The sequence below is a fragment of the Danio rerio genome, chromosome 1 (assembly GCF_049306965.1).
Source record: "Danio rerio strain Tuebingen ecotype United States chromosome 1, GRCz12tu, whole genome shotgun sequence".
NCBI classification, from domain to species: domain Eukaryota; kingdom Metazoa; phylum Chordata; class Actinopteri; order Cypriniformes; family Danionidae; genus Danio; species Danio rerio.
The window spans coordinates 45626319-45639580 of record NC_133176.1 but is presented as its reverse complement, the minus strand read 5'-3'; the positions used below and the strand labels follow the sequence as shown (position 1 = coordinate 45639580).

Sequence of the window (13262 nt, the reverse complement as noted above, 5' to 3'; positions counted from 1 at the left end):
TTCATTGTTGCATTAAAAAAGTGCCATTGCACTGAAAAAAGTGAAATTACTAGGTCTTTCAAAGTACATTTTGTATATACTGTATATTGGATTGAGTCAAAAAATGGTCTCTGGTTTTATCCTGTTTTATTCAATGAGTAAATAAAGCTTAAAGAGCAATGACAAACCCACTTTATAGCCATACTGAATGCAGCGAATAGTTTACCTCATTAATAAAAAATAAAATGACTAGCAATAGCATGGCCTAACATTATACAGTACATGTTTATTATTACTTATTCTAATTGTATTACTTATTATTACATAAATGTATGTGTTTTAAGTTGAACGAGAGTAATTCAATTAATTTATCATCTATAAAAGCTATATTACTTTTGTATGATTTTTCCCCCGTGTGCAGAATGAATGTTTTGATTTAGACATTGTTCAGTTTCAACCAAGTCAAAATTGGAATTTGAGGGAAATCAATATGTTTGGCTGTAACATATATATATATATATATATATATATATATATATATATATATATATATATATATATATATATATATATATATATATATATATATATATATATATATATATATATATATATATATATATATACACACACACACACACACACACACACACACACACACACACACACACACACCACTTTTTCTTTGTGTAAATAAAATTTTTTAACTACAATAAATATTTTTGATTTAGATTAAATTATAAAAAAATACCTGTAACAAATTACAATGTTTTGTTTTTAATTATTAGTTAAAAGTATAATATTTTTTTGTATAGTATCACCAAAAAGGAAAAAAAAGAAAAGAAATAATGTGACATTAAAATCAAAGAGTACGTGTTACTATCATTTTATATATATACATATATTTTTGTAATATGGTCTGTATATTTAATTACTCATTATTTACTCATTAATTACTTAATTATTTGCTTGTTTGTGTATCTTTTCTCCTTGTCTTTCTTATTTTAGTATATTTATTATTATTATTATTATTATTATTATCATTAATATTATTATTATTACTTCTGTGTAGTTATTGTAAAATACCTGAATATTTTAAAGAAACAAAATATTTGTTTGTTTGCTAATGCTTGTGTATATTTTTATCTATTAAAAACATTTTGTTTTCATTCATTCATTCGTTCGTTCGTTCGTTCGTTCGTTCGTTCGTTCGTTCGTTCGTTCGTTCGTTCGTTCGTTCGTTCGTTTATTTATTTATTTATTTATTTATTTATTTATTTATTTATTTATTTATTTATTTATTTATTTATTTATGTGTACTCATTCTAAAATCCAATAAAACATTTTTTTTGTGTCTGTTTAAGGAGTACCATGACATTGTTTTTGTATACTTTTGCAGTATGATAAAAAGGTCATACTGCTATTTTATTTTTTTTTACTATTATTTGATTTTTTTAAAACCTCACCTCCAGCATTAATCTAGGTAAAGATCTTTATTCGTTAATTTGTTTTTGTAATGAGCTCTGTATATTTAATTACTATGTTTATTTTATTCTTAATTACATTCAATTTAATATTATGTTCAAGGATTTGTATTTATTGTTTATTTATATTTATGTATTTTTATTATTTTTGTGTAAGTATTCTAAAATTCATCATTATTATTTTTTTAGAAAATAAATATTTCTGTTTGTTTACTTATATTTGTGTATCTTTTCTTCCTTTCTTTTTATTTTATTATATTTCAATTATTATATTTTATTATTATTATTATTATTATTATGCATTAAGTAAAAAAAAAAAAAATTAAATCAGAGCGCAGTATGCCAGTGTTTTTTTAACCTTTGCAGAACAATTAAAATAAAAAACAAAATAAAAAAACAAGGTTATACTGCTCTCTGATTTTCATCCAAGCACTTTTAAACTATCATTATTTTTTGCATTTTTGTTTGGTGATACTAATGACTCTTGTAATCAAAACAACTTTTTTATACTAGCTTTTCAAAGCAACATATTGTAATATCACATCCGATGACCTAGAATAAATAAAAGTTGGTGTTAAAGGCAGCCGAGCCAATATTTAATGAGTATGCTTCTCCCTAGAAACTGAATGTTAAGTTTTTGAAAAAAAATCTGCAAATAAATAATTGAAAAATAAATGAACTCACTTCACCTCACCTCAGAAAACATTTGTTATTTTTTCTACTAAACACAGAGCCCCATGGATAGGAGTGTGTGGTACAGTTTCAAGGGCAATAAATCTAACTATGCTGACTTAAAAATAAAATAAGCCAGATGGAATAGACATCGTCTTAGTAGACACAATGCTGACAACCTGCATACTTCCAGATGCTGCCTGATACGAATGCATGTCAAGGTTTTAGACACAAGCATACACACTTGTCCTCTCTAACATGAGGCTGGTATTGTCGGAAGTATTTTTAACTAAATGGGATAGGAAAGGAGGACTATTATTATCTACATTTTATATGAACAATAATCTGCTTTGGCAGATGATGGAAAACTGTAAGCTTTATTACTCTACATCCATTAAGATGTCAATGCTATTGATCCAAGGAAAAAAAAACTAGTGCAGTTGGTAGCACGATAGGTTCCTCCTAAATTGTCCATAGGGTATGTGTGTGAATAAAAGTGTATGGGTGTTTCTCAGTGTTGGGTTGTGACTGGAAGGACATCCACTGTGTAAAAAATATGCTAGATAAGTTGGTGGTTCATTCAGCTGTGGCGACCACAGATTAATAAAGGGACTAAGCCGAAAAGAAAATGATTGAATTAATAAATTATAAATTAAACTAAATTAAATTAAAAGAAATAAATAGCCATTATTATGACCAAGCAAAACACAAAAACAAAACAAATTGAAACAAATTTTATTCTGTACAAACAGTTTTATGTGCCCACACTGATAAAATAAATAATAAATAATAATAATTTATTATTTTTATTATTATTATTATTATTATTATTATTATTATTATTATTATTATTATTATTATTATTATTATTATTATTATTATTAAAATGATAAATAAATTTATAAATACAATTATGAATTAAATAAAAAATAAAATAGAGTAAAATATCCATTATCCTGAAAAAAGTAACAATAAAAAACAAAACAAAAACACAAAATTATTTGTATAACTATCTTTTATGTCCCTACCCCAATAAAATAGAAAAAAAATAGTCATGATCAAGCAAAACACAAAAACAAAGCAAAAATAAATAAATAAAACAAAAAAAGAAACAAAAAATAGAGATATTTTTTATACTGTACAAACTATATTGTATGTCCCTATCCTAAACCCAACCCTCACAAAAACATTCTGCATTTATTTTATTTTTAATGATTTAATTTTAATATTAATATTTTTTTTTCAAAGTACTTAATTCTGTTGATTTATGAGCCATTTTCCTCAAAACATTTACAGGTATTGCTATACTTTAAAACTATAAAACTATTCCTATAAAAAATATACAAGGCATCCAAACTCATGATCAAAGGAAAGCTAAACAAATTCCTTCTTAAGAAATTTTTTGCATTTTGGTTACCTTAAAAATTTGATGAATAAACTCATAAACAGAACAATAAACACATAAGGATTACAGTACATACAGTGGTAACAACTATTGCTCATTTGTTCCACTGACTTCAAGATTCAGATGTCACATTATAAACTCTGATGTCCATGAGTAAATATGGCAGCAAGAATAATGCATACTTCCAGGGAGGTCCTGCAAACCCCAGGCAACCGCTATAAAGGTGAACAGAAACAGATTTGTCTATGCATTATAGACCTTGGTGTAGGATGCCTCTAACAGGCTGGCATTAGCCGAATAGCCTATCGATCCCTCAGATGACCCTCAGCACTCATTACTGCAACCTTGTTACAAAACCACTGAAGTCTTGCTGTGGCCTCGCAGTGCATCTTCTGGCTCCATCTTTGACCTTCTAAAGCACCAAGCTATATTATCGTATGCTTATATTAAGTAAACAAACCACCAGTTGGACAGTACAATGAATATAATCAACAGTTTCGAAGCAAAAAAATAAAAAATGAATAAATAAATAAAATAAATAAATAGTGTCAAAAGCTGAAAAATTCGGAAATTTTAAAGTAGAGATTTCCAGGACCCTAAAAGTCAAAGATATTTGTATACTGTTTTGTTTGTATGTTTGTTTGTTTGGCAATAAAATAAATAAATAAATAAATAAATAAATAAATAAATAAATAAATAAATAAATAGCAAAACATTTTAAATAATCTATTTTTTAGAATTAATACTTTCATTCTAGGAAAATACATGTCAAGTTGTTCATACATGGCAGAAAAGGCTTTTAAATGTGAAATTAAATCATGTTCTACTACATTTAGCAAAGAATCCCAATAAAACAAACAAACAAACAAACAAATGGATAAATAAGTAAATAAATAAATAATGCAAATAAAGCAAATAAAGCAAACAAACCAACAAACAAACAGACAGACAGACAGACAGACAGACAGACAGACAAATAAACAGACATATAAATAGATACGCAAATAAATAAATAAATAAATAAAACAAACAAATAAACAGAAAGATAAAAAATGAGCAAATAAATAAATAAAGCAAACAAACAACCAGACATATAAATAAGCAAATAAATAAATCATCAAATAAATACATAAAGCAAACAAACAAATAAACAAACAAGCAAACATCCAAACAAACAAACAAACAAATAAATAAAATAATCCTAAATAAATAAAATAATCCTAAATAAATAAATAAATAAATAAATAAATAAAAATTTGCTCTTTTTCCCAGAGATGGGTTGCAGCTGAAAGGCCATCCACTGCTTAACTTGCTAGATAAGTTGGTGGTTCATTCCGCGGTGACGACCCCGGATTAATAAAGGAACTAAGCTGACAAGAAAATGAATAAATGAATGAAACTTGCACTTCTTTAATAGGTATATATTTTTCTTTCTTATTTAGTTATTTTTTTCTTTCTTTCTTTCTTTCTTTCATAAGGCATTGGTTGTTTTTAATTGTGTCAAAACAGACAGAGATCTGCTGTTTCTGCTACTTTGGTGCACCGTATCATTGGCTGATACTAGTTTAACCGTCTTTTGTTGTTTCATTTGTTTTCAGTATTTAAAAGAAACCAGAACTGTGCAACACAAGTGACAATTAGAGCAATATGACTGGTTTCCAATGTCTCTGTTTTCCCTGTTTCACACAGAGTAACAGACGGACAGCACTGGCAGTTGTGAGCCACTCTTGTCCAACCTGTGTTCATTAACCTCATCCCCGCTAAAGGTCAGCTTGTTAATGGTCCACACAGAGTATTTTAACACACAGCCAGGGACCAGGGACCATTAGGCTCTATTTGTCAGGACTTCAGATCTGAGAATGGCTCCGCAAATGGAAAACAAACAAACAAATAAAGCACTACAATTAAAAGGCTGCATTTGACATGGTCTTTCTTTCTTTCTTTCTTTCTTTCTTTCTTTCTTTCTTTCTTTTTTTCTTTCTTTCTTCATTTTCGTGCAGCCATTCAGCAAGCACAAATAAATCAATGTCAGATGTTATTTTATTTTTTTCTTATTTATTTATTGTTGTTTTGTTTTTATTTCCTTTTTTTTAGAAAAGACATTAAAAAGACATTATTTAACTTCTGACTAGAAGCCTTTTTATACGTTTGATCAACTTAGCATGTTTTTTTTTTTTAAGCATTACTTAAATTTTTTTTAAAGCATTACTTTCCAAAAACCTTTTTTGTATTTTAGAAGATACAACAAAAAATACAGATCCATTATATGAATAAATATTACTTTTAGAAGCTGGAAATCTCCATTTTATAAATTTCCAATATTTTCAGGTTTCCCATGACTTTTTTACATTGAAGCTGTTAAATAAACTCATATCCTAGGTGTTCTTTTTCATAATTGTCCTCAATACTTACTTTACATTTAAAGTCTGTAAAAAAGACACAGTGAACTTCTAAAAATCCATTAATAATACACTAGCATGATATTATGCACCACCAAGCTAAACAAATTGAAGATTCCAAGTTCATTACCTCATTAAATTGTCTTCAAAACAAACCACAAAAAATATTATTATTATAAAACAATGATGGGTAATATATTTCAGTTTAAAAGTGGCTTTTTCTCTTCTCCGCAAGCTCATAATTGCTCTTGGACTGTGTTTATGGGATGATGAATGCTCAGTGGAACACCATCAATAACTGTTTGCCATTTTCATAGAGGTAATTTGGCTGAGCAGACACTAAACTTCAGTCCAGACCACTGAGTATGCAAGTGCTGGAAAGGGACACTGTGTATGGGAACAATCAAAAAGGAAAAAGAATGAAAGAAAAGTTGGTCAGAAAGAATGCAATGTACTGCCAGATAAGAGCTGTAAATAATACACAGGACGTATAGGTGAAGACAGCAAAAAAGAGCTTTGGTCTAACTTTCTGCAAAGTGCAGATCACAAACAAAATACAGTAAAACTCAGCAAACTGACACATTAGTGTCTCTTTAGGGGTCAAATAAAGCCATTGGTTTCCACATGACACTACAAGAAATACTTGACAGAAGGGCATAAGAAAGGGAGTTGTACTTACTGATTTTATTGACAACGACACTGTAAACAGAGACTGATACTGTTCAGCTTTGTTGCTGTTCAAGTCTATGTTCAAATCAGTTTGCTCATTCATAATTGAAATTTGGATTTTATTCTGCACTGTGTTTACAAGCAAAGACATTGCAAGCAAACAAGCCAGACATTGTTTTATGCAATCAAATTATTTATTTTGGTTCCCTCACAGTTGCATTCACCTTGATAAGGGCTTTTTATTCCCTTAATGTGTATATATACTAGCAATTAATATATAGCAATACATAGCTTCAAAATGTATGGCCATTAGCATTCACATAAAATTAAAACAATATATTGTTGAAAGTGAATGAGTAAGCAGGCCCATTTTCACATATCTGTAACAAAAATCCTGGTTTACAAATAACAGTATGTAAAAGTCATGTGAACAAGGAATTACTATTGGGTGTATGCATTTAATGTAGTTTACTTTAAATTAGCATAAATTAAAGACTTAGACATGAAAGAAGATCCTCACAAAACAAAACAAAACAAAACAAAACAAAACAAAACAAAACAAAACAAAACAAAACAAAACAAAACAAAACAAAACAAAACAAAACAAAACAAAACAAAACAAAACATTATATTGTACAAAACTTTTCTATGTTTAACTATATGAAACAAAAGGATACTATATGAATTGACTCAAAACAAAACAAACCGGAGCAAAATATGGCACGGCAGGATATTAGAAAAACAAAATGAAGGGAAAGGGAAGGGAAAAGATAGAAAAGGAGAGGAAAAAAAGTTAAATGAAACAAAACAAACTGGAGCAAAACATGAAATGAACCAACATAAAACAAAACAAAATGAAATAAAAATTAAATGGAACAAAACAAATTTATGAAATTAATCATATCATATCATATAAAACAAAACAAAACAAAAAACAAAACAAATTACATGAAACTAATGAAACAAAATGATATGATATGAATTGAACCGAAACAAAACAAACTAAAACAAAACAAACTGGAACAAAACAAGACATGACAAGACGAGACAAGACAAGACAAGATAAGACAAGAAGAGACAAGACAAGAAAAGACAAGACAAGGCAAGAAAAGACACAACACGACACCTCACAACACGACACGACATGACATGAAACAAATTTTATGAAATTAATCATATGAAACAAAACAATACTATATGAACTGAACTGGAACAAAACAAACTGGAGCAAAACACGACATCAAACGAATTGAAAGGTGAAAGGAAGCGAAATTTAATTAAACAAAGTAAAATTTAATTAAACAAAGCTAAATTAAATGAAACGAAGTGAAATGAAACAAAGCAAAATAAAACAACTGTAGCAAGACACAACAAGAAATGAAGCAAAAGGAAATAAAGCTAAACGAAACAAGACACAAAACAAAAAACGAATCATATCATATGGAACAAAACAAAATGATATGAATTAAACCAAATCATAACAACCTAGAACAAAACACAGATCAAAACAAAACAAAACAAAACAAAACACAACACAACAAAACAAAATAGAACAAAATAAAACAAAAAACAAATGACATGAAAGTTATAAAACGAAACAAATGATGCAAACAGAAACAAGACAAAAAGAGACACGACAACATGAGATGAGACATGGCATAAAACTAAATAACCCAAAACAAAACATAAAACAAAACAAAATAAAATCTGACAGAACAGTGATAAAAACACAGCTTTAGAACAAATACATTGCAACAACATAAAAGTAAATGATAAATGTATGTGACAAGCATTGCTCAAAGTCTTTCCTTCTCTCTTAAGTAACCAAACACATCTAATAATCAGGCCTGTAGACAAAACTTTATCCATGATGTCAAACCCTCCTCTGAGTTATAAATCATTTACCGCATTAATATACATGTTTGGGACGCCAGAACAAGTAAGCAGCAGGTTTTGTTTTGGAGATGTTCCTGAGGGTAATAACAGGCTGCTCACCTTGCTTGCGGACGTCCTCTACAGCTGCGATGAGCTCCTCTTTCAGGTCCTGGCTGTCCTTAGCAATCTGCTCACCCTTTTCCAGAAAGTTCTGGGTGGCCTGTTCCACGGACACAGCCAAAACATGAGCCTTCTTAGAGCGACCCTTTTTCTTACTGGACGGGCCTTTGTTGCTGGTGTTGACCAGGGTGGTCACCTGTGGACAAAAAGAGTCAAACTATGAAGATTGTTGTGTACAAAGGCTACTTTAGTTCACATTTTGACAGAGCTGCATGAAGTAGAATCTGGCAACGTTAGTTTGAATGCCACATCTAATAAAAAGTGAGATGCACACAAAGATGATTAAGTCTAAGGTTGTTTATTTCTGAACCAGTGGGTCAGAAAGAAGCTGCTGGATTTGTTTGTTCCTTTCAGAATGATGAACAGGTAAGGGACCGCCGCTCACAACAGTCAAAGACATCCATCTACAATTAAATAATGCAGTCAACCGAAAGAATGTGTCCTGTGTGAACCTCCTCAAAACATCCTTATTAAAAACACAAGTTATCTTGTTACTATTGAATGATAACTCTCAATTTCCCTTAAAAGCAAAGGTCCGTAAATTTTCGTTGGCTGCTTCAACTGCTACAAAGAAAATGTTGATACAAAGATGGAAACCTCCTCATGATCTCTCAATTAAACACTGGCTACATTTACTATTGGAAATACTGTATCTGGAACTGTCATCAGCACAGATCAACCATGCTAAAGTGGATATTCTTTTGGTATGGAAAATCTATATATGCAACGTCAGAGAAATCTTGGACACTTAACCCTCCTCTGATGCTACAGATGTCAAACTTAATGTATATTATCTAACAGCCTGGTTTAAACTACAGTTATTCTGTGTTTCCTGATGTGCGTATAATGGGGTGGAGGGATGGGGAATATATATGGGGTAATATCTGTTAAAAGTATTTTTCTATCTGATTGTAAAACATTTTATATTTTCATTTTCGGAAAAAAAAAATAGAATTACAAAAAAACAAAACAAAACAAAAAACAAGTTATTGTCACAATTCAAAGCATCAAATATACATTTCTGAATAGTTAGATATTTTTTCAGTACTGGGTTGCAGCTGGAAGGGCATTCTTTGTGTTAAACATGCTAGATAAGTTGGCGGTTCATTGTGCTGTGGTGGCCCCTGTTATAAAAATGGGATAAAGCTGAAGGAAAAATGAATAACATATATACAGAGTATTTCAATTATTTATTTAAGTAGTTGAATAAATGTTTATATTGTATGTATGTGTGCATGTATAAACAATGCATAATTCAACACAAAAGAAAATATACATACAGCATAATTTAAAGTGAGTGTTTACTAAATGGACCAGTCACAAACACGCAATCACCAAACAGCGCTGTGAGATCAGGTGATCTAAAGTGTGTTATTTGTCATTTAAAATAGTTTAAGCTAAATAAGTCGGAGACATCATTCTCAACAGCACTGATCAAGTACATTGCGGAAACATTGTCCAATAGTGGTCCATTGTAATGGAATTTCAATCTACAAATCACCAACATCAACCCCTATCCCCTACCCCTTGTTTTGCGCATTCATTTATATATAGGACCGGGTCATAGGGGCAGCAGTCTTAGAAGAGAACCACATACTTCTCTCTCATCAGACACTTCCTCCAGGGACATCCCGAGGTGTTCCCAAGCCAGTTGAGACACATAATCCCTCCCGCTTGTCCTGGATCTTCCCCGATGTCTTCTCCCGGTGGGACATGCCTCGAACACCTCCCTAAATAGGTTTCCTTGAGGCATCCGAAACAGATGCCCGAGCCACCTCAGCTGACTTCTCTCGATGTGGAGCAGCAGCAGCTCTACTCTACTGGGTGACAGAGTTCCTGACCTTATGTATAAGGGTGCGCCCTGCCACCCTGCGAAGGAAACTCATTTCAGCTGCTTGTATCATGACCATAGAGAGTGAGAATAGGAACGTAGGTTGACCAATTATTCGGGAGCTTTGCCTTTCAGCTTCTTCTTTACCACAACGGACCAGTACATTGACGGCATTACTGCTGCCGCTGCACCAATCCGCCGGTACCTAACTTCCCTCTCTCATAAACAAAACCCCAAGATACTTGAACTCCTCCACCTGGGGTAAGGACTTTCCTTCAACCTGGAGATGGCAAACCACCTTTTTCCGCTGGAGCACCATGACCTCAAACTTAGAGGTGCTAATTCTCATTCCAGCTGCGTCACACTCAGCAGCAAACCACTCCAGAGCATGCTGCAGGTCCATGTTCAATGAAGCCAACAAAACAACATCGTCTCTGAATAACAGAGATAAGATCCTTTGGTCCTCGAACCGGACTGCCTTTACCCCAAGAAATTATTTCCATAAAAATTATGAACAGAATTGGCGACAGAGGGCAGCCCTGCTGGAGTGCAACATGCACTGTAAACAAGTTTGACTTATTGCCGGCAATGCAAACTAAACTCCTACTCTGTTCATACAGGAGCGAGACTGCCCTTAACAGAGCGCCTCTGACCCCATCCTACCAGAGCATTATCCACAGAATGCCACAAGGGACACGATCGAATAACTTCTCCATGTCCACAAAACACATGTGGACTGGTTGGGCAGACTCCTATGAACCCTTGAGCACCCATATACAGTTGAAGTCAGAATTATTAGCCCCCCTGTTTATTTTTTTCCCCAATTTCTGTTTATTGGAGAGCAAATTTTTACAACACATTTCTCAACATAATAGTTTTAATAACTCATTTCTAATAACTGATTTATTTTATCTTTGCCATGATGAATGTAAATAATACTTGACTAGATATTTTTCAAGACACTTTTAAACAGCTTAAAGTGACATTTAAAGGCTTAACTAGGTTAACTAGGCAGGTTGGGAAATTAGGCAAGGTCATGTAAATTGATGGTTTGTTATGTAGACTATTGAAAAAAAATATTTTATTGAATGTTTTTTTTTTTTTTTTTTTAATTAAGAACTGCTTTTATTCTAGTCGAAATACAACAAATAAGACTTTTTCTAGAACAAAAAATATTATCAGACATACTGTGAAAATTTCCTGAATCTGTTAAACATCATTTAGGAAATATTTAAAAAAAGAAAAGAAAAATAAAAAGGGGGCTAATAATTCTGACTTCAACTGTGTATATATATATATATATATATATATATATATATATATATATATATATATATATATATATATATATTTAGGGATGTAACGGTATTGTAAATACCGTCATACCGCAATAGAAATTTTTTCCGATATTACCGTAGTCGCATGACTCGGTAAAACTATAGGTCTTCTGAGAAAATTTGCCCAGGCGAATGAAGCGAACGGGAGGTAGCGGAAACTACAATTCCCATCAGACCAGGCGTGGCCATCATCCTTTGCGGTCTGTTGTCCCTACAGATCCAGTAATGTGGAAATGGAGTGTGCTGCTAGTAGCGGAGATGAAAAAGAGCTGGAAATGATCAAACCTAAAGCGGGTGTTGTTGCCGCGCGCGTACTGAATAGCGGTGTTGTCGAGCGCGTTCTGATCAGCTGTGTTGTCGCGCGCGTACTGTAAAGCGCCAAGGGGGGGTTGAGCGCGCATACTCAAGAGCGGTGTTGTCGTGCGCCTACTGAAGGGCGGGACGGAGGGTGTGTCGCGTCACGGGGGCACTTTTGATCATTTTGGAAGGGCACTTTCTATCCAAGACTACAAAGGGCATGTGCACTGCACAGGTTGAGCCCTATGTGTGCACGTGCCTGCAAGTTGGGGAATACGACTAATAACAGTCATAGGGTCTGCAGAAACACAGCACACTGTTCAGATTGATGCAGACATTGACTTGTACCGCAAAGAGACCTCTATCTCACTCACGGCTTGTCCTCTCAAGTGGGGTAAAGACAATGCACAACGTTACCCACTGCTGTCAACCTGGGCCAAGTCATATCTCTGTCCCAGAAACCTCAGTCCCAAATGAGAGGGTTTTTTTCTGTTGCAGGGGACATTGTAAATACCCAGAGATACCAGCTTTTACCAGATTATAGTTATATGATAATTTTCCTTAAAACCCATCTCTATCTAAGTGAGTGAGTGAGTGAGTGATTAAATGTTGAATGTGATGAGTTTTCAACAATACTAAATTGAAACTTTATTTTTTTACATGGTTTAATAATTTTTTGTTATTAAAAATTGAAGTTCCTGTTCCAAAGCTTACAGATAGATGACTAATTTGTATGTCATTGACACTTTTGGCACTTTTTTGGAGTATTTTCATAAGTTTTGTTTTTTCTGTAAATGATTCAATAAATACCGTACCGTGACATTCATACCGAAGTATTACCGTACCGTGAAATTCTGATACCGTTACATCCCTAATATATATATATATATATATATATATATATATATATATATATATATATATATCAAATTTAATTATATCACAATTGTCATTTTTTTAATTGTCAGCTGTATTATAAGACAGGTTATGCTGAATAAAAAGTGTATTTATTACAATTATGTTTGGCTTTTGACACATTATTTAAAGTATGTGGCTAAGAAATATTAATTAACTTATTTTCCTTTTTTTTTGTTTTTTTTTTTTGGTTTGGCCAGTAAAAATTTTGGCAAAAAC

General features: G+C 31.9%; 1 protein-coding gene across 5 annotated transcripts in view; it reads right to left on the bottom strand.

Annotated features, from left to right (window-relative positions):
* Window positions 1-13262, bottom strand: part of ctnna2 (catenin (cadherin-associated protein), alpha 2) — an 814561-nt gene that overhangs the window by 654395 nt on the left and 146904 nt on the right. For all 5 annotated transcript variants that reach the window (XM_005160072.6, XM_073948057.1, XM_073948056.1 and 2 more), the window contains one exon: window positions 8604-8799. In XM_005160072.6, coding sequence (XP_005160129.1) covers window positions 8604-8799 — 196 coding nt within the window. The remainder of the gene's footprint in view (window positions 1-8603; window positions 8800-13262) is intronic.